At 40.8% G+C, this 22,732-nt stretch overlaps 2 protein-coding genes across 2 annotated transcripts; one reads left to right on the plus strand and one right to left on the minus strand.

The window, feature by feature from the left end:
• Window positions 1–1,204: 1,204 nt before the first annotated feature.
• On the minus strand, window positions 1,205–10,620 carry LOC124274937 (endoglucanase E-4-like). Its single transcript, XM_046710314.1, is given in 13 exon segments — window positions 1,205–1,308; window positions 1,489–1,679; window positions 2,087–2,258; window positions 2,901–3,045; window positions 3,599–3,749; window positions 4,000–4,111; window positions 4,735–4,818; window positions 4,821–4,893; window positions 5,124–5,311; window positions 5,885–6,058; window positions 7,228–7,435; window positions 7,977–8,152; window positions 10,566–10,620. Coding segments are annotated over 13 exon segments (1,779 nt in total). The 5' UTR covers window positions 10,606–10,620; the 3' UTR covers window positions 1,205–1,243.
• On the plus strand, window positions 9,176–20,759 carry LOC124274935 (endoglucanase 4-like). Its single transcript, XM_046710312.1, has 15 exons — window positions 9,176–9,255; window positions 11,441–11,496; window positions 12,802–12,999; window positions 13,524–13,824; window positions 14,289–14,449; window positions 14,760–14,964; window positions 15,198–15,368; window positions 15,744–15,928; window positions 17,521–17,680; window positions 18,123–18,234; window positions 18,356–18,506; window positions 18,881–19,028; window positions 19,745–19,910; window positions 20,067–20,257; window positions 20,659–20,759. Exons 3-15 carry the CDS (start codon window positions 12,826–12,828, stop codon window positions 20,709–20,711), a joined length of 2,178 nt encoding a protein of 725 aa, XP_046566268.1. The 5' UTR covers window positions 9,176–9,255; window positions 11,441–11,496; window positions 12,802–12,825; the 3' UTR covers window positions 20,712–20,759.
• Window positions 20,760–22,732: the final 1,973 nt, after the last annotated feature.

Raw genomic sequence — 22,732 nt, forward strand, 5'->3', positions numbered from 1 at the left:
TACGATTATTACGCATGAAAAACTTATATGTATCACTTCTTTGTACTTAAACCTACAAATGTGCACTATTGTCGTTATCAAAATAGCCATATTTGCAAGCCATGAAACATCTAAGTCGATCTCTCGCATGTGAGCGGCGCCATTTTGAATTAGGTGACCTGTGACACGTCGGGATTCCCTTACTGAAATAGTGATACACCTCAGCGCTATGTAACTCATGTATGTAAGCGCTATTGCTCAGCTATTGTCTGGAAATGAAGTACGAGTGGACGGAGGAAACATGGTCCTATATAGTGCCACTGCGGGCCAGCGTATATATGCACGCGTGGGTTCGCACAGTGATTAAAAAGACGGTAGAACATGTACGCTCAGCGCTCACCACTCGCGTTCCTGTTACTGAAGACGCCTTTCGAACCGATTCTCAGAAACCAGTCGGCTTTTCGATAAATTCCAGTAAAGCTAATGGTTGCTACCGAAAAATGGAATGGATTTTCCGATTCTGCAATTCAAAATTATGCACTGAACTAGTACAAGTGTGTTTTTTTATGTGTAAAATTGTTTTGAATTGAAAGTGTATCAGTTTATTAACGTTTCTCTATCAGTATATGTGTTGACCAATTAGGGATTCATAGAAAACTCGATTTCCGCATTGTTTTCAGCAACCCACACCTGTCGTAAGAGGCAACAAAAGGGATCGATTGGTCAACCTCACTGATTTGGTTGACTCATGTTGTGAAATACACAATGCCATTTTAGAAGGGATTACGCTTTCTCAGTAAAGTACAGATTCTAGTACTTTTTGGGGGGTTGAGTCCCATCCGGGATTCGAACCCACACCCTCAGAGTCAGGCACCTACTCGACAGCGGACACAAGAGACAGATGCCTAAACTCAATGCCCCTAAAAGTACTAGAATTCTGTACCTTTACTGAGAAAGTGTAATCCCAAATATAACATATGTTGACTCACGTTGTTGATCTCTGGTCCAGGCTCGATTATTGCCATAAAACTAGAATATTGCTGAGTGCGGCGTAAAACAACTAACAAACAAACAGATACAAGACATAAAGCAAACATAACTCGCAGGTACAATAGCAATGTTTACCAGAATCTATGAAATAAGCTTTTATGTGATCTTTCATGCCTTTACGTCATTATTTTTTTCAAATTTATACCATCCGACGTTAACTTAACAACAGTACATGGACAATACAATGACTATTTTTATTCAAAGAATAATATTTTTAACCATGACACTTTGGTGCGGGAATGGCTGGCAGCTCCTTGGTGTTGACAAGATGAGTGAGACCTGAAGTAAAATATTTGTGTTAGGTAAAAACATAATTAACCTAAATGATTGAATCTAATAATCACGATCTATTACAGAAATTGTAATAAATTACCAACATTAAAAAATCTTAATCTTTGTATGAACTTTTCGATTTCCTTCAATTCTGGTTGCACCTCACACCTGAGTCGACATACTTACCAGCCAGAGCAGACTGGAAGCCTGAGTTGTAGTCGCAGGCCACCTCGTTGTGAACGTAGTCCTCCCTGTTGTCCTTGTAGGAGTCATCTTTACCAGGGCCTCCCACTATGGCGCCCACAAGGAGCTGGGGGCTAGGACCGGAAGCGTGTAGGTTGGCCTCTGTGCAGGGAGCTGGACGGTCGGGGCAGGAACTGGAGTGAAGATCGTCGTGTAATGGTTATTGTCGAATGACAGCTTTGAGTCCATGAAGATTTTGTGACATACAATATTGTTTTGAATACGAATGTGATGATTGGACAATCATAATTTTTTAATTGGATATTTAATTAAGTAGTTTTTTCTTCATAGTCTTGTCCAGTTGTAGCCATTGTGTATTGTTCATCTTGCAAGAAGATAATTTCCTTCATACAACGATGGTGTTCCATCGAGAGTGTGAGAAGAAGGTCAATGGTAAGTTACAGGAACTATACCCACGATTCTTCCTGTGGGTGTGCAACAAACAAACATAATTGTCTCATCAATTATTATTCACAATGATGTGTTCAGAAATGTTCAAAATGATACTACTGCCAGTATGTCTTGAGGTGAAAGAACGTACGCGGATCTGTGATGAGGACTCCTGGGGTATTTGGAGCCGAAACCGATCTGGTAGCTGATGCCGTAGTTGTTGTCACCGAGGATGTAGTTGATCTGCTCAACTGCCCACTTCCTGTAGGTTGCAGTGTCAAGTCCAGCATCAGCAGCCACCAGAGCGGCGAATGCTGCATCACCTGAGAGCATAGAAAGGTGCTGATATTACTCAATTATCATATTATGTACTGTCGATGAACAGTTTACCGTCATATATCAGTGAACAGCAATGTATTTGGTGATTTCATGTTTAAATGATCAACTATAACGACTTGCATTTGGACGTTCCTCTTAACAGCAGAGACAAGCGTTAGACACTGTCAAAGAGATAGTTTGTCACAAAATATTTCATTGTCCATCTTCCTGTCTAGTACAACCAAAGAGACCTTTACCTATACCTGGTAGTTACTTTGTTTTACTACAAACACGTTTGATTGGGATACAACTTTAATGCAACTATGAACGGATATTGTCAGTTATGGTTATGTGCAAGGTCAAATTCCACTGGGTGTAAAAGTGATAATAGGGCCAAAAACGGCACTCATAGCTTGAGTGCTAGCGCAGTGATAAACGGGGTAGATTTTTTACACCAAAACTAAAGTACTTTAGTAAGTCGCTTATCATATATTTGTTGTCAAATGCATTTTTTGGTAAAACGATATTTTACCGAAAAGTATGATTTACAATAGCTACTAAAAGATCTGTCAAAAAGGATTGCCCTTTATTTTATGATATCCCTTGTTTGTTTTAAGAGAAAAACGCCGTAATATGTAACATCTGACCTGCATATCTGTTGGATCCCCACTGGTCCCTCCACGCCTGTCCACATGGAGTGTAGGTGATGGAGCCACCAGGGAGCCAGCCCTTGAAGAAACCCTCCACTTCGTCCTTGTAGGCCGTGTCTTTTGTAGCCTCGTACAACATCAGCTGAATGCAGATACACGTGTTAGCATGGATGAAACAAAAACAACTGAGTGAAATTCCGTTACCTGCCGTCACATTAAATATTTCCAACAAGCCATAGTACTTCATTCAATACTTTTTCAAAATTCTACAAAGCAAAAGATGTCAACACTGATTTTTTTAAAGTATTTGTGTAAGAAATAGTAATGATTTTGAACTAATTCGTAATTTGAATATGTCGGCAATATATGTAGTTCTTTGAGTGACATTTAGAAGCTGGTATGATGAACGGGGACGACTTTATGGACAGACAACTTCTTTATAGCAATGGTGTAGATGCAACGTCGTTATCATCACTTGCTTGATAACGGTGTTAGCATATACACCCAGATGTAGCATTTAATATATGCTAAATGTATGTAAGATATCACCTTGCGTATTTTAGGTATCCATATACTTCCATGCCTCACGAGTATAGGTCGGCTGACAATGAAAGTAGGCTCTGACATATTTACATTTAACATAACTGGCCTTCTTTAGTGCCCCTATAACTTCAACAGGGAAAAGACCTGTTCACCTGGCAAGCTATTTTCTTATCGTCCCATCCTAGAGCCCACGCCCAGGCATTCTCGTGGTATCCCTTGGCATCGGCCAGGTAGGACTTGTCACCTGTTGCTTTGTACAGCCACATGGCGCCCTCACACATCTCGTCCTTGAATCCGCTGGATCTGGATCAAGACATAAATGGCTGAGTCATGTTTCTCACCTCTGACATGTGGCATCATCACGACGGTATACTTTATGACGATCATGGCAGTAATTTCTTGAATATTTCTTTCCAGAACTGTCACGTTTAGACCAAACAATGTGCATTTGTTACTTTATCACGAAGCTGCCTAGAAATATGTACATATGATTAGAGATGTATGTTGGAATTGACACATGAACAGATTTACACCTGACAATGGACATACGTACGAGTAGAACTGGCCGGCATCCGAGATACTCTGGCTGTACTTTCCAGGATACTTCTTTCCGAACTCATATATCTGCTTTGATGCAGTCAGAAGTTTGGTGGCATAGGCCTTATCTGGCATGGGAAATATTTTGTCAGCATAAAATATACACACAAGGGTTGACTGATTATAACTCCGGGGTCCATATGTCTACAGTGGTTTGAAATTTTCACAACAAATGCTGCTGCAATGTGAATGTAAAAGTAATGGCTTTAATCTAGAACGAGATATCCAAGGTCATGGCCCGATCAACGTTACTACGACTAGTGCCGCAAAACATGAATAATGTTGAATAACCTTGTAGATGTTCGACTAACTCTCCCCAACAAGAGGTATTTCTTCATCTTTCTAATTGTAAACGTTCCAGCAGATACACCCTTTGTTATACACCCTACACTTTACAGACTTTCCAGTACAATTCACCTTCTTCTTTTATGTCTCAGCATAAAACGAATCTCGCTCATCAGTAACAAAAATGAGGTGAGATGAAATTTCCTATTTGTATTAGTGTCATGTGCATTTCCTTATGATTCTAGAAATGTGTGTGGTCGCTATTATTTTTGATTGGGTTTTCAAAGTGAGATTTCTCCAATCGTTTATCCGCCACTCGCAATTATGTATGTTTCACATTTGGTCATGTCATAAAAACTGCTACTGACAACTACATTCTTTCGCCTGTCGACTTTGCTATTTTCACCTCTTTCCTTGAATGCCATATACCCAGCAGCTAGGGAGGCAGCAATCTCTCCAGCAACATCTGATCCAGGTTTGCTTGGTGTGAGTTGTAGGCGGGTCTGGCCATCTTCATGTCCTCAGCACGGCCCCAGAAGTGATGGTCGTCATTGCCTTCTCCAACCTTGAGGAAATCAGAAGCTATGTTTGAAAACATGAATGGATACGGTGATTAACAATTCCAAATTCTGTTCCAAACGTCTCGATTATTTGCGCAACACATACCATTAGGCATAAAAGGCAAAATAGTAACATTACTTTCTTTCTACAAGGAATATGATCCTGACCATAGATGTAGGGAACTAACATTCACTCAAATCATTTCCTGGAAAACATACCAAAACGACATCTCACCTGTGCATACAGCGTCTGACTAGCTGGAATCCAACACTTCAAGTAGTAGTCCAAGGGCCACTTGATCATGTCAAAGAATTTGTCTGTTTGTTTCGTTGTGGCATAGGCATCTTTCCACTGTAAGTAGCCCCACAGCAGGAGGGTGGAGGAGCTGGACATGGGCAAGCTGAACTTGACGTGATCACCAGCTGGAGAGAAAGTCAGTAGTTCATAGCAAAGATAGGCAACGGGGTTCCCGTGTTAAAGAACAATGATACGTTTGGGAATATGCGGTAATAATTATGTATTATAGTACACATTTGGTCATTATACTCAGATTTTCATCACAATGCTTTTTAGCACAAGAGCATAGCACTTTGGTTGAAACGTTCGCTCGTCACTCGAGGGCAAGATCAATGGACCAGTACAATATATGAATGTAAACTTACTTCTGGTGTCAACTTTTCCACTCACATTTAGCTATGCTTGTCGTAATTGGGACTTAGACAATGATTTATTGACAATTTGAAACGGTGTGCATCAATACGCTGAATTAACATCATCACTGTAAATTGTAAATGGGGTATACACAACAATATTTTGTGGGTGGTAACGAATTATCTGTTACATCTGACCATCGTGTTTAAGATTGCTCTGTGACATGGATGTTGCATATTTCACAATTTTAACAATAATGTACACATTTTTTCCCAATGGCAATTTCGAAAGTGTTTATGGGTTCTAAATATAACCAAATAGTGTCCAGGGAACCGACTACTGACCATCATACCAGCCTCCGGTCAGATCCTCCCCATTATCTCCCTTGTCTCCCAGGGCGGAGTCACCTCGCCACTTGATGGGGTTGTTGGCCGGAAGTTTGCCGGATCTCTGAGCGTCATAGAACAGGATGGACTTGCCAAGAGCCTCGCCATAGTTGTATCTGGCTGTACCGCCTCCTGCAACACGGAATATACCGTACACATTACTTGTGCATCTCCATATCATTTCGGATATAGGTTATTCTTTAATCTTCCATCGTCACAATTTGATATGCAGAGTTGCATCCCTTTGACGAACCAGCGGCTTATCCTCGACGAGCCTGTGTTTCAAGAACTGTCTGGCGGCCAAATGAATATGTTTGTCAGACTCGCTGAGAAACCGAAGCAGGTCTCTGGATTATCTGTCATCCAGGATGTTTGGGCTACTGTCATACAGCTGGGATCGTTAAGTACCACCTTCAACAACAAAGTTAATTAACAAACATGGTAACAAACTCGACCAATCCCACTGGTGGATATGTGTACAGCTATATAGTACTGTTGCAACCATAAACAGAACGCACCTGTGTGCAATCACAAACAACAGAACGCACCTGTGTGCAATCACAAACAACAAAACGCACCTGTGTGCAATCACAAACAACAAAACGCAGCTGTGTGCAAACATCAAACAACAGAACGCACCTGTGTGCAATCACAAACAACAAAACGCACCTGTGTGCAATCACAAACAATAGAACGCACCTGTGTGCAATCACAAACAACAGAATGCACCTGTGTGCAATCACAAACAACAGAACCCACCTGTGTGCAATCACAAACAACAGAACGCTCCTGTGTGCAATCAAAAACAACAAAACGCACCTGTGTGCAATCACAAACAACAGAACGCACCTGTGTGCAAACATCAAACAACAAAACGCACCTGTGTGCAATCACAAACAACAGAACGCACCTGTGTGCAATCACAAACAACAAAACGCACCTGTGTGCAATCACAAACAACAAAACGCACCTGTGTGCAATCACAAACAACAAAACGCACCTGTGTGCAATCACAAACAACAGAACGCACCTGTGTGCAATCACAAACAACAAAACGCACCTGTGTGCAATCACAAACAACAAAACGCACCTGTGTGCAATCACAAACAACAGAACGCACCTGTGTGCAATCACAAACAACAAAACGCACCTGTGTGCAATCACAAACAACAGAACGCACCTGTGTGCAAACATCAAACTACAAAACGTACCTGTGTGCAATCACAAACAACAGAATGCACCTGTGTGCAATCACAAACAACAGAACTCACCTGTGTGCAATCACAAACTACAGAACGCACCTGTGTGAACCACCTTCGGGGGTGCCTGAGTAGCGCCAGCCACATTGCCCTCTATAGTGATGGTTGTTTTAGGGTTGATGTCACCAGTGGTGTGGCCGACAATGTCCAGACACAGTGTGTCACCAGCGTGTTCATCTGCGTTCCACTGCTTGTTCGTCAGGACGAATTCCTTTCCGCCACTCAACTTCTGGACATCGGCTGTACCGACCTGTCAACAAGGTTTCAGTATAGAGTTTTACGCGACCGACGTTACTGAACAGACTGGGCTCCTACACTGTAATGGTTACAGGTGCATGTTGAGTAGTAATACCACGGAGCAATCAGAAACAAGCCCTCGATTTTGGTGAATCTTGAGTTCGACCCGACTACCAGCCGGCCCGAGCACGGATTGGGACCATGATCATATCGCTCGACCGTTTACCCTTACCTTTTTAGCACAAGATGGGCAAGCAAATTTTACATAAATTTAGATCATTACTCGTTCTGGTTGTGTAAAATTAGGTAAGAAATATTGAAAAAACATTTGCTGCAGTAAGTTGGATAGGAACAGTGATAGAATCTGAATATGGAATAACATAATATATCTAGATTCTTTTTATTTAAAGAAAAAACATTGCCTCCGTTTTATTAACATCCACTCCATACACTTGAAGTTTGAAGCCTGAAGAGACATATTTGCTACAAGCAGGGTCCTTATGTATGACCCATTCAATCGATGACTATTAAAGATCAACACACTATATCCTCACTTCTACGGTGTCCACAGCTTCAGAGAACTTCAAGTGAGCCTTCCAGCTGTGAAGCTCAGTGGTGATGGGGACGCAGGCCTTCGCCTGGAACCCGCCGTTCCAATGGTTACCGATGGTGACGTCCGCCGCCGAGGCCGCAGCCGCTAGAGCCGCCAATACCAACACCAGCATGATGTCTGATAAGAGCAGAAAATAGCAATAGTATCTAGATAAATTGCAATGATATTACAACAAGACCGACAAAGTCTTCTTCCGTTAAGCGATAAAAGAGGCCATAGAACGATTCATATTCATAAACCCTTGTTTATGTGTCAATATGTTAAAAACATTTATACCAGGCCTTCGCCGAAAGGGGAACAGACAGATTCTTGGCAAAGGCAAGGTTATTGCTTAAATGAACAACCACAGACGCATGTCCATGTAGTTGAGAATCGATCTACCAAGTCAGAGGGCCTGACGACCACCTTGAACCGCTAAATGTTTAGTCGTCTCTTACGACCAGGGTCCCGTTCCTCAAAGCAATCGTAGCGCTAAGTTGATCGTAACTCCTATACTTTAACATAGACTTACGATAGTCGTAGCGCTACAATTGCTTTCAGGAACGGGGCCCAGTGTTGTTTGCTGAAGACCAGGTGTAACCCGGATCTTCACAAGGTTCGTGTTCAGTTGGTAGTGGACTTTGTAACATATGTAACACCAACTTAAGAACCCATATTAATAGAGATATGAGCCACTCTGCGCTCTACGTGGAAGGAATGTTCCACAACTAAATGAATGTTAGGAAAACACATGATTCACTCTCACGAAACGCTTGATAACGCATGCTGTCATCACCCGGATTCTCCTTTGCGAATTTGAAACAGTGTGAGCGAGTGAATATAGCAAATATTCCATCAATCTCACAGCGGGGGGACATGTTTGAAACAGATCATAGAGTAATTATCAGTAAGAAAATATATTGTACAGAGTAAAACAACCTTCCGCTTAACTCGCTCATTCCAAACATGCAGTGATCTAACTTCTTGGAAAGCCTTTGCTATATTATCTGCAGTCTGTATCAATGTACATCCAAAATAGGTCTATCCTATAAAGAAATGACGTGATATGATGTTAGAATATGTTGCACACGTTTTGAATTTTTTTTCTGCGATTTAAAATCAACGCTCACACATTTCTTCATTGTCAAGTTGACCCACATCTCAGCCTTATCTCCATAGACGGGTGGCCTTGAAGGGTAACGTGGATGTTAATCCTGAATGGTCATGTCAATCACATGCAGGTAAGATTATCACTTGTTGTTTGTCGACAAGCAAACAAACCCATTAAAACGTACAACGATCAATAAACCAATTCTACTTCACAAATATGAAAATGTATATAGATATATTCTTGAAATATCTTCAGGAATGTATAATTTAGACATCAGGATAAAGTAACGAAAACCTGACTGTTTGAACGACGTACAATACATACGTAGGCTTACCTCTTGACTCCTTGACTGTGGCAAGGCTACAAAAGACACTGTAGTCGTCCAGCCTCGCCTAAAATAGTTACCTATCACCCGTCTTATCTTGCAACCTACTTTACATACACCAATAGTCATGATACACGCACTTAAAATAGAAACCTTTAAACGTATGATACTGAGACAAAATATAGTCATTAATCGTCTTCAAAATGAAAACTGCGGCAAAGTTGTTGCATGTGAACCTGTGGATGAGTAAGAAATCAGGTGAAATAAAGAAACCTTTGTCACAGAGAATAGTTGAATTGGGGACTACCTTCGGCTGCTTGATTCCTGAGAGTTTCTTGGGAGCATGGAGCACATGTGTCTACTTTAACAAGTGAACGGGTACCCGGTATAATGAGATACGTTCACTTTCTAGCGCCGAAACATTAGGCTGGGTCGTATACTCCCCAAGGAGCTGAGAACGACAATTTGCTATGGAGGATAACAATATACTGGATCTCCTACATCTTCCATGAAAACACTTGAAGGTCGTGAATGTTTTAACCTTGACCCAACACATTTTCATCTAGAGAGTAGACGTCTATGATATCTTCGTAGACAGAAAATGTTTGATTGAACCTAAAACATATTATAAAATGTGGACACAAAAGATTGGCGCTAAGGGAACATCGTCCACTAGAAAAACAACACGAGAATTGACATCAGCGTGAAGCTCATATCTGAACCCGCGATCAAATGGTTGTGACACGCCTAAGGGAGGTACGTTTGTATACAGCCATTTCCGAACCCCAGGCCATTTGTTCATCCGCTCCTCAGGTCGAACAGTCGATTGTTTACCAAAAATACCATATATGTGCATACTTGAGACAGTCCATTTCTCCCCAAGGAATTCCGTATTCACGGACAGAGAATCGTCATTTCAATCTCGTGTGGTGTTTCATGAACCCAGCGTTGTTCCTGCGACGGTGGCCCTTTACCCCATCATGTTTGGTCAATTCAATCCTGTGAAAGCAAATCGAAGCCCGATAAGTCAGTGACAATATAGCGCTTTTGCTGATTTTGCTGTAACTAAAACAATAAGTTAAATTTCAGTGATACTACAACAAATTAATGATCACCTGATAATTTCTTGTTATTGAAGTTAATCCCTCGTGCCATGACAGATTAAACGGTATGGAAAGATCAGATTTTTCTTAATAGGATACTTCTACCAGCGATCTGATGGGACATGTTTAATGTATAGCCAGTCAGATCGCTGCCTCTTGTCAGTGCGGGGCAGGTCAAGGCCAAGGTGATGTGACAATGCACGGGCACAACACAGGCCTGCTAGCGATGAATAAATGTGTGTAAATTCTTTATGGCACTTAGGTGTATGTGTCCCCGAAAGAATGGAGATTAGTGCGCTGACAGGTGCCATCAATGCAGCATGTTTTGGGGGATATCGTTAGTGTATAGATATGATTACAGACTCTGAGGGTGTGGGTTCGAATCCCGGATGGGACGCAACCCAAAAAGTACTAGAATTTGTACTTTACTAAGAAACTGTAATCCCAAATATAACATAAGTTATTAGTGTATAGGATGAAATAACGATGTTTCGAGCTTCCGAAGACCCTAGCTCCCAAAATACGGCTTCGATTTTTGTGATCTATATCTCATGTTGTTGGTGAATCGGTTGCCTTGAAACGCATACAGGTTTTAAGTGAGTATATACACTGAGCATTGTTGAATTCGCCCTGAAACGAACTTATTATATTGGCTTCGTTACACCCATTTCCTTTTATATACCGTTAAGACCCCGTCAGTAGAAGTTAATGCCAGTTTCTTGCGTAACAATCCTGTGTGTAAATGAGTTGATTTTCACAAGTACGCAGTTCAAATTAGTGTCATGTTACAAGTCATTGAGGTCAGATTGTGTTTGTAAAATACAACGTTATTTGATCTTGTTTCTTTAATTTGTTGACATACGTCTTTGAAGTTAAAGATTATTTAGGTAAAGAGATAACAACTGACAACGCAGACAGACAGTCACGAGAAACGCTGAGCCAGGTAGGACCCATATGCTTGTCATGAAACAGCTATCCGTGTTATGAAACAGGACAATAATTTTTTAACCGTTATACTTATACGAAAGTGGAACATTTTTTATGGATAGACAACTTTTGTTGCAGTAGTAGTTGCCACGTTTCGGAAGATCATTTGCTTGATAACGGTGTTAGGATCTACATGAAGATCATTTGCTTGATAACGGTGTTAGGATCTACAAGGATCTACATGATGATCATTTGCTTGATAACGGTGTTAGGATCTACATGATGATCATTTGCTTGATAACGGTGTTAGGATCTACATGAAGATCATTTGCTTGATAACGGTGTTAGGATCTACAAGGATCTACATGATGATCATTTGCTTGATAACGGTGTTAGGATCTACATGATGATCATTTGCTTGATAACGGTGTTAGGATCTACATGATGATCATTTGCTTGATAACGGTGTTAGGATCTACATGATGATCATTTGCTTGATAACGGTGTTAGGATCTACAAGGATCTACATGATGATCATTTGCTTGATAACGGTGTTAGGATCTACATGAAGATCATTTCCTTGATAACGGTGTTAGGATCTACATGATGATCATTTGCTTGATAACGGTGTTAGGATCTACATGATGATCATTTGCTTGATAACGGTGTTAGGATTCATTTGCTTGATAACGGTGTTAGGATGTACAAGGATCTACATGATGATCATTTGCTTGATAACGGTGTTAGGATCTACATGAAGATCATTTGCTTGATAACGGTGTTAGGATCTACATGATGATCATTTGCTTGATAACGGTGTTAAGATCTACATGAAGATCATTTGCTTGATAACGTTGTTAGGATCTACATGGTGACCATTTGCTTGATAACGGTGTTAGGATCTACATGATGATCATTTGCTTGATAACGGTGTTAGGATCTACATGATGATCATTTGCTTGATAACGGTGTTAGGATCTACATGATGATCATTTGCTTGATAACGGTGTTAGGATCTACATGAAGATCATTTGCTTGATAACGGTGTTAGGATCTACATGATGATCATTTGCTTGATAACGGTGTTAGGATCTACACCGAACTACTACTGCAACAAAGAAGGTGTATATCCATAAAAGTGTTTCACTTCATCATACCAGCTTCTAAATGCCACTTAAGGAAGAAATACTTATACTACATATGAAAAATAATGACATTTTCTGAATATACGCACCTGTCAGAGGTGGAATAAAATTTGTATCACCACTATGATGTGAAGCAGCTATATGTCACATGTGTCACAGTATATGGTTACATGCAGGTCATCAGAACATTCAACTCTACTATGAGACTGTTACTGCTACTGGTGCTGCTGGCGAATGGGCACGCCGAATCAGAGGTTAAGATAACTGGACATTGGGAAGGAGGGTTTAATGGTCAGTTTTGTATCCCTGTCACGGAAGACCTGCACGGATGGTCAGCCCATGTCATCTTTGACCAGTCAATCAAGTCACTTGATGTACGTATTATCAATTTGCACCAGAAACAAGGCGCATTCAACGTCTAATATACACTGACCAGCTATTATTGTGTTCCACAAGTACGGGCGCAAAACATGTTGGTGCTATTGATTACTGTGGTGACTTTAGGGTGAAATAGTCATGTGGATATGATTAGAAGCGTCTAGGTACCTAGAGGAAATATGGTATTTTGGACAGTAGCGTTTCAAGTAAAAATGCACAGGCTTGGACCCATGCTTGTAGTAAGAGACGGTTAACAGGATCGGGACACCGTGCTCGCTGGATGTGTGTCATCGTACCCCAGTTGTGGTGATCGAAGTCAGCCACTGGATCGTCTGGTCCTGATGAAATTATTTTCAGACAGATTAGTTGTGATATAAACTACTAAAACTATAAACTATAAAAAAACATTAATACCTATAATAACATGTCAAGGTCACGTCGGGGTGACATTTTGCTATATTGATATCCTACCCACAATGATTATCCGGACTAGCGATGCTATATATATATATATCTGAAGGTGCAACAAGCTGCTGAAATTGTGGAGACCAGAAACAACAACACTGAGTTCATCATGCACAACAAAGACTGGAACAAAGAAGAACATGTTGGCTCCCAGATCTGTATAAACCTTCTGGGAAAAACGGATGGCAATATTATCCCTTCCGCCACAGTCTACATCGCCGGTATGGACGGTCCTACTGATCAGCCGCCTACGGCTGGACCACAGAACTCCCTACTTCCAGGAAGTAGTGGGCAGACACCCGGCATCGGTGCAACGTCCGGCGTCGGTGCCACGTCAGCTCCTTTTGTGACATCAGGTATCAAAAAATGTCTCCCGAAGTTCAGGGAAATAATCAGTCTTCAATATCTGCCTCCATCTATATGTAGCTGTTGTCGCGTAGAGTGAGTGAGTGAGTGAGATTACGTTTACGCCGCTTTTAGCAATGTTTTAGCAATATCACGGCAGGGGACACCAGAAATGGGCTTAATTGGTGTCGTGTAGCTTAACCTGAAGTAAGACTTGTAGTTCAGATCCATTGACAGAGGAGGTTGACATACCAGCAAGTCACAACCAGCCACCCAATCCACAGTATCCGAATTAAAATGTCTCTTATGAAATAACCATTTCATAACTTTGATAGGATTTGTGGCGTTTAACTATGTTATTTCCATACTATGCTAACACAGAATAGCAGTCGTTATAATTATGTTCTGACATGTGTGAGACTTTGAACATTGTCAAGAAAATATATCTTTCAAAATACATGCATGCTGTTATAAGGCACCGGTATTGGTGGCGGTGAGGAAGTTATCACCAACAAGATGCAGATATACAACGACTGGGGTAACAGATTCGAAGCCGAGTTTAGTTTTCCTGTCCACCAGAGGATAGAGGGGTGGGAAGTAGCCATCAACTTTTCAGAGCCTGTGGACAAACTGGATGTAAGTTTGTGGATACAATAACCGTATAGAGTTTCGTAGTGTAACAACATGTGTATGGGTTCTCTTTCATTGTAAATTTCTACCCACGATGTAACATGAAGATGCATGTTCTCCCCAACTGTCTGTTATAATCATTCTTCATGGGGATTATATTATTGAAAGATTAAGTAGTGATAATGATATCAAAAGAATGATTGAGTAGCGATGATGATGATGATGATGATGATTATGATGATGATGATGACTTTATTGGGTGAAAGTCAATGTTATAGCGAACGTATTTCTTTTAACTCATGTGTATGATATACAGATGTGGGTAGCCGATGTATACAAAAAGTCTGCCGATGGTAAAACCTGGGTGGTCATCAACAAGCAGGATCATGTCTTCTTTGACAAAGGGGACACCATCAAACTCCGCTTCTTCGGCAACACACAGGCGTCGTCCGCCCCATCTGCTGTTGCTACACTCACCAACCTCGGCCACGACGACAATGGATTCCCTAATGTCAAAAACAGCAAGTGCCTTCTCACATAACCCATGAATGTTTAAGAAGGGAGGCATGTTTATAAGTGAACCTATATGACAATCCAGCAATAGTACCAAGGAAGTAAATATAAAGAAGTAAGAATAGGCAAATTTCAAACAAATATGTCAGTTATGCAAATTATTATTTAATTGCAGGTGATCTACAGATTCCTGTTTTCAAAAGTAAACACATGTTTAACAGCTTACCTATCCTATAAACAGCCGGAGGCACCAAGTACAACTACGACGAGGTCCTCTACAAGTCCATTCTGTTCTATGACGCTCAGAGATCGGGCAAACTGCCAGCAAACAACCCCATCCCCTGGAGAGGAGATTCCGCCCTAGGAGACAAGGGAGATAATGGGGAGGACCTCACTGGTGGATGGTATGACGGTACGTAGTTCTGTTGTCACTTTACAATCCATGTGTCTCTTTCTATCAAGTCGAATTCACATCCAGGTTATGTTGTCGTTTAGGAGGTATCTCCACTGAACTGTACATCAAAGGCGTGCAATTTGTCAGTATCTTATAAATAAGGCCATCAGATGACGTCAACGATTGTTGAAGGGAGCGTCGCTGAGACGTTGTCAAGTAAATTGCGTCCCTAAACATGTGATATCAACACCATCATGCCCTGAGCTGGTGACAACCTCAAATGTGTCAAGGGAAAGGGGGAAGGAATGGATGTTTGGTCTTGTCCTGCTACTGATTGTTGAATTTTAACTAAGCAGAAGTGTTACGGTTGGTGAATCTGTCATGTCTTCCTAGCTGGTGACCACGTCAAGTTCAACTTCCCCATGTCGTGGTCCACCACCATCCTCACCTGGAGTCTGCTGCAGTGGAAGGAGGCGTACGTGGAATCCGGCCAGTACGACAACATGCTGGACAGCATCAGGTGGCCGCTCGACTACCTCCTCAAGTGTCACACAGCCAAGGACGAACTCTATGTACAGGTAAGTCCTTTAGAACTTGCTATTTGGTTTGTTGTTTACGTCCAAACTCACCAATATTCAGCTATATGTAAATAATCGAGTCTGGACCAGACAATCCAGTGGTCAACAGCATGAGCATCGATCTACGTAATTAGGATACGACCAATCGATCACGTTAGTCGCCTTTTTGCTGGGTTAATTCAACTCACGGGCATGTGAACTACAGTACAGAGGAGTCTCCTAGAACTCTATGTACAGATGAGTCTTCTGGATCTCTATGCACAGGACGTCCCCTAGAACTCTATGTACAGATGAGTCTCCCAATGGCCGCTCAACTACTTCCTCAAGTTCCACACACCACAATCTGTTTATATCAGATTTACAGGTGATGCTAGAAAACGCGGAAATTAGAGGAATATTTGTTGGATCTGAGTTTTTAGAAATATTACTTTTGCTTTATGCTGACGATTTATGTATTTTCGATGACTCTGTTATTGGACTACAAAGAAAAATTGACATTCTAAATGACTACTGTACAACGTGGGGATTACAAGTTAACATGGATAAAACAGAGATATTGGTTTTCCGAAACGGAGGTAGATTACGTCACTATGAAAAATGGTTTCTTCAAGGAGCACAGTTAAAAACCTCTACATACTACAACTATCTTGGAATTCTCTTCTCTACACGTCTGTCATGGACAAAATGTACAGAGACACTATCGACCAAAGCAAACAAGGCATTATTTTCTATAAAGAAGTTAATCTACATGTATCCAAATATTCCAGTTAATATTCTTTTTAAGCTCTTTGATACCAAAGTGAAGCCAATTTCACTTTATGGTGCAGAAGTGTGGGGTTATCAAGAACGACAGTTAATTAACAAATTTCATACAAATTTCTGTAAATATGTTATTGGCGTAGGTAAACATGTTTCTAGCAATGCTATATTAGCAGATTGTGGTAGATATTGTATAAGTCTTGATTATTATGTTAAATGTGTACGTTACTGGTGTATATTACTTCATATGTCTGAAGACAGGTATCCTAAGCAATGCTATATTTTGATGAAAAATCTCGACGCAGCTGGTAGATATACTTGGGCATCATATGTAAAAAGTTTGTTAAACATCAACGGGTTTGGATTTGTGTGGTTTAGTCATGATGTTGGCAATATTAATCATTTTATATCCATGTTCAAACAGAGGCTTATTGATGTAAAGGGGCAAAGCATATTGAGTAGAATTAATGAATCATCGCATTTAGCTTACTACAAGACCATTAAATCTTTATTAGATGTAGAGTTTTATGTACAAATGTACATTAGAAAAAATATAGACGATATTTATGCTTACTTAGACTTCATCATCTACCCCTTCTTTGTAATGTAAGACAAAAGATGATAGTTATGCCTCAACAATATGTAAAATGTGTAACAGTAATGTCCCAGAGGATGAATTACATTTTCTTTTTGTCTGTGATGCATATGTAAGGTTGCGTAGTATAAATTTACCAAATTTTGATCAAAGTCCAACTATCATTAAGTTTAAAAAATTAATGCTATGTAATAATACGTTTATTATTGCGTTTACAAGTGTCTGCTGTATATCGAAGGTTGGAAACGGAGGGGCAGACCACAGTTTCTGGGGCCGACCGGAAGACATGAAAATGGCCAGACCCGCGTTTAAGATCACCCCTTCAAAACCCGGAAGTGACGTAGCTGGACAAACTGCAGCTGCCTTTGCCGCAGGATCCATGGCATTTAAGGACAAAGGTAGAGAATAACACTGATCCAGATCTCTCTGTTCAGCCGGAATATGCATTATGAGGTTAGATAGTTTCAAAAGCATTCACCTGATCATCCCAATCATATGTTTTACAATAAAATATGTATATGTTATTATGTAGCACGATACAAGAGAATCGAGACCCTCTGTATAGATCTTGTCATGATCCTTTCGTTGTGGAAGGTAGTTGTGTGAGATCTGAACTTGTCAGCTCTTGCAGTGCACATGGTAACATTTGAGACCCACTTTCATCCCACGTCTTGCTGTGGCATGATTGGTTATAGCTTATATGGGAATACGATTTAACGTGTATAAATATGTAGGTAAAATAGTCACTTGAAATCTATTTACGTTTTCACTACTGCAGTGCCTTTTAAATAAACCAAGCTTCTATTGAGATGGCAACAGCTATGTTTTTGTCATCATCAGACGCTGCCTATTCCAAGACACTGTTGGACCACGCTGTACAGCTGTATGACTTCGCCATGGCCAACAAGGGACGATACAGCCAGAGTGTTCCAGCAGCCGCCCAGTTCTATCCGTATGTCATATATTCCCTTATGCAAGTTGGGTTATACTGATGGTGATGTAACGGCTAGATATCCATACAGTGTCTCTGTGTACCATTTAATGAGAAAAAACAAACATGTATCTGCACACAGGTCCACGAACAACACGGACGAGCACGCCTGGGCCGGACTGTGGCTGTATCAGGCTACTGGAGACCCGAAATACCTGACGGAGGCTGAGAAATATCACCAGCCTGGCGAGGCGTGGGGCATGAGTTGGGACGACAACCAGGCCGCCAACAATGTACGATATTTTTACATGCACTTGAGACAGGGCGCATGTCTGACATATTTATGCATTCCTTGCTTTCTATCTTGTTTGAGTGAGGATCAAAATGTAAGAGGCCTATGGTCGAAGGAAGTATTTAACAAAAGGAAGCTAACTCTAACCTGCCTTCCCCAAGACGGATTTACAAACTACAATTCCCAGGCCTTCTTCCCGAGTTAAACCTGACGGATGGTACCATTGATGCGCTACATTACAATTACGAACATTTGATGGCAGTTAATTCATGGGGAAACTATATGTTTACCATTTATCTACTGTGAACTTAAGTTTTTCAGCTTAAGGAATTTCACGTTTTTCTCATACGAGTCGGTGTTTTCAAATTTGGGCAGATCCTGTTCTACAAGCTGACCCGTAAAGACATCTACAAACAGGACCTGGAGGACACATTCGAGAAGTACTGGTTCCCCAATCAGGTCATTAAGTACACACCTAAAGGACTGGCGTGGAGGCTGCAGTGGGGATCTCTCAGATATGCATGTAGGTGTAATGTCTCAAATATGCATGTAGGTGTAATGTCCCAGATATCGTGTTGCTTTAATGTTTCAGATATGCATGTAGGTGTAATGTCTCAAATATGGATGTAGGTGTAATGTCCCAGATATCATGTTGCTTTAATGTTTTAGATATGCATGTAGGTGTAATGTCTCAAATATGCATGTAGGTGTAATGTCCCAGATATCATGTTGCTTTAATGTTTCAGATATGCATGTAGGTGTAATGTCTCAAATATGCATGTAGGTGTAATGTCCCAGATATCATGTTGCTTTAATGTTTCAGATATGCATGTAGGTGTAATGTCTCAAATATGCATGTAGGTGTAATGTCCCAGATATCATGTTGCTTTAATGTTTCAGATATGAATGTAGGGGTATTGACTGAGATATGTATATTGGTATCTCTTTGCTTTTGCAAATGTATGTGTCTAAAGGTTGAATGTCTGTATGAAGGTCCGTCAACATTCCTTCGAGACAAATGTATTTCACCCCACAACACATGCTCCCATGTCTTGCCAATATGATGATTTTGTATGGTAAACAGTGGCACAGTGAATACATCATTCTAACGTGAAGATGTGAAGAAAGTTTCATCTCCATTGGCTTCTACATTCACCTACAGCCACAACTGATGTTTAACTGAAATGCTAGCCGCAATTGTAGAAACTCACTTCAATATTAGATTGGATCTACTTTTAGCCAACATGGCGTTAGCAGCTCTGATGGCTGCAGAGGCAGGAGTGAACCCGGACAAGTACCGAGAGTGGGCCATGAGTCAGATCCACTATGCTCTGGGAGACACTGGATTCAGCTATCTCATTGGGTTCGGCAAGAACTACCCACACAGTCCCCATCACAGATCAAGGTAGGAACTGTCATAATGATGATATCACAGTGACGAAAGTAGGAATTGATATCGACCTTGGTTAACAATATGCTTAGGGATTATATCTTGAGAGTTTTCTTGTGTGGAATAATTACAAGTTATGACGGAACTTCAGTAGTCACGGTGCAACTTCAGCTCCTGTCCCTGGCCACCGGCTCCTTGTGGACCCCAGGTGATGTCCAGCCACGCCCCTAATGTCCACACCCTGTACGGAGCTATGGTAGGAGGGCCCGATAGCAGTGACGGCTACAAGGACGACCGATCCAACTACGTCAACAACGAGGTGGCCTGTGACTACAACGCTGGGTTCCAGGCCGCTGTGGCAGGTGTGTGTTTCTTGTTGCCCCGTCCAGTAAGTGTCACAAACATAATTAAACTAAGACTTATCTGAATAATAATTTGCACCAGGGAATGTGTGGTACTTACATGTTAGCAAGCTGTTTTTTTCCATTTCATTTACAGCAGAGTTTGAACAAAGATGAAGCATATCGACATTTCACAATCTCCATGTTTTCATGACTAAAATGTGTTAAATTCTTTATTCGATTCACCATCAGTTATGTAAACTAGTGATATTATATAACTTCAGTGTAATGGTAGTACCTCTGTTGAGTTATAAGTCCATAATACAGCCCATGTGCATTTTATACCTCAGTTGTGAGGTCTGCTGACCCACACCATACCAATATGTCCTCAATACACGCCATGTGTTTGTTTCCTCGATCAGGTCTGAGATCTCTTGCCAATAGAAACATCCACCCGGAACAGCTGGGACCCTAGAGTTACAGAGTTCGGATCATTACTGGATAAAATAAACAGAGACATCTACTGCGTTTTCATATTGTTTTCACTTGAATCTAGTGACTGAAATCACGAGCATCGTTGGTAAAATTTTCAGACACTAATCAAAGAACGATGTGTACACTGCATGTGGTTATCGGAACACTTAACTAAGATGATCTGAACCCACCAATTTGTAATGGGTTTGAACAGACTGACAAACCAGCGTAAAACGCTTACGTACCTTTGCTATTTAGCCTTTCTGATTGTAAAGGAGAACAAATCAACCATGAATTTGTGTTCATATTGGCATTGATGAACAGATATGTGACAAATCAGTCATTTATTACACAGGCGTGGGTTGTTTCCTCATGAAATCAGTTGATATGGTGTTTATCAGTCGACAAGTTATTGTATTTGCTGTCCGTTTTAACTTACTTATCCAAGGCAAGAAATTCTATTCAGGAGTTTCCAGCCAAACGAGAGAGAGAGTTTTTATGGATGTCAACTTCTTATTATGATGAACACAACGTTTCGGAATCGAACCAGGGTCTTGGGCGTTCTGACCGGACAAACAAACAGACAGATCCCTTTACATACAAATAAATGAAAGCCACGAAATCGGAATACATGCATCGTTTATTCAGAATGCATTTTGTTTTTCCCCATGGAAAGAAGAACTCGTTAAAGGGTCCACAGACAAACCATGGAGCTTGTTTCCCCCAGAATGTACAGAATGTGTTCAGTCATCTCAAGAAACCAAAGGTTAGGTGGCAGAGTAATTCATTGTAAACAGTGTTTTCACTGTATCACAAGGAAGACTCAGTTTGAGGGATGTTGGGTGCATGTTACTCTATTTAGACTGGGAGCACACTCGTGACTATCACCTGACATTACGACATTACATGGAGAGCAGCACTATGTCTGTGAAGCTGAAGTATCTGTTCACCCTGCATCCCAGCCAAGCTCTCTAGGAAACTTTACCACTGTTGTTCCGAGATGGATGATAGCATCACTCTCTCTATTGCTATAATCACTGCCTTTTTTATTGGATTGCTCCTGGATTCATACTGCCAGTATATCTTGAACTGTACATTGTAATTCCTTAGCAGTAATACATACTGGTTTGTAAACTTAGTTGACATTAGATTACATTTGGTAATTGTACAAACTTTCTTTGTTATTTTATTGTTTAAATGGTTTGAATGGTTTCTTTGTTATTGCATGAACTGACTGGTTTCTGGTTTAAGTATTGTTTCAACTTGGAATTTGACACACAACATTCTGAAACCTCTTCCCCTTGTTTAAATGGTTTGACTGGTTTCTTTGTTATTGCATGAACTGACTGGTTTCTGGTTAAAGTATTGTTTTAACTTGGAATTTGACACACAACATTCTGAAACCTCCCATGCTACTTCCATCCCATTTGTAACCTGATTGTAAGAAACCGATATACCACGTGGTTACCACATACACTGACCCATTGTTTTCAAAAGGTAATTACATTTTAGTATTACATTAAGTTTGGCAATATCTTCCAATTAGGATTTGATTTGACCATTGTTCCTTGACTAGGTTCCCAATTCTGTCATTATTCACAACATCACGACGTCATAATAGTGAAGTGTACTTACAAGCTAAACGATGCACACGTTGCTTCATATTCTTTCACAGGGAGTGAGTGAGTATGTTTTTACGACGCTTTCAGCCATAGTCAAGCAATAGAACTCCAGGGAACTCCAAGAGGATGGGCTTCACACCATGTGGGGAAAGGGGCGCGGGTTTTCCACGTGACGAGAAAATGTTTTAACCACTAGGCTACCCCTAGATTAGAAATCTGTAATTCTAAATACACATAGGTTCCCGAAAGAAATATCAAACATATACACGCCTCTTTAGATGTTTCTTGTTATGATCACCAAATGCCTCAACAGTACAAAACAGCAAGCACAGCGAACATGTGTCAAAATATCAAAATTGTCTTGAGATTCATTTGCTTTACTTGAATTTACCAAAGACGT

Source organism: Haliotis rubra, unplaced genomic scaffold, assembly GCF_003918875.1.
Source record: "Haliotis rubra isolate DU_JTF1 unplaced genomic scaffold, ASM391887v1 Scf1960, whole genome shotgun sequence".
Taxonomy (NCBI): Eukaryota; Metazoa; Mollusca; class Gastropoda; order Lepetellida; family Haliotidae; genus Haliotis; species Haliotis rubra.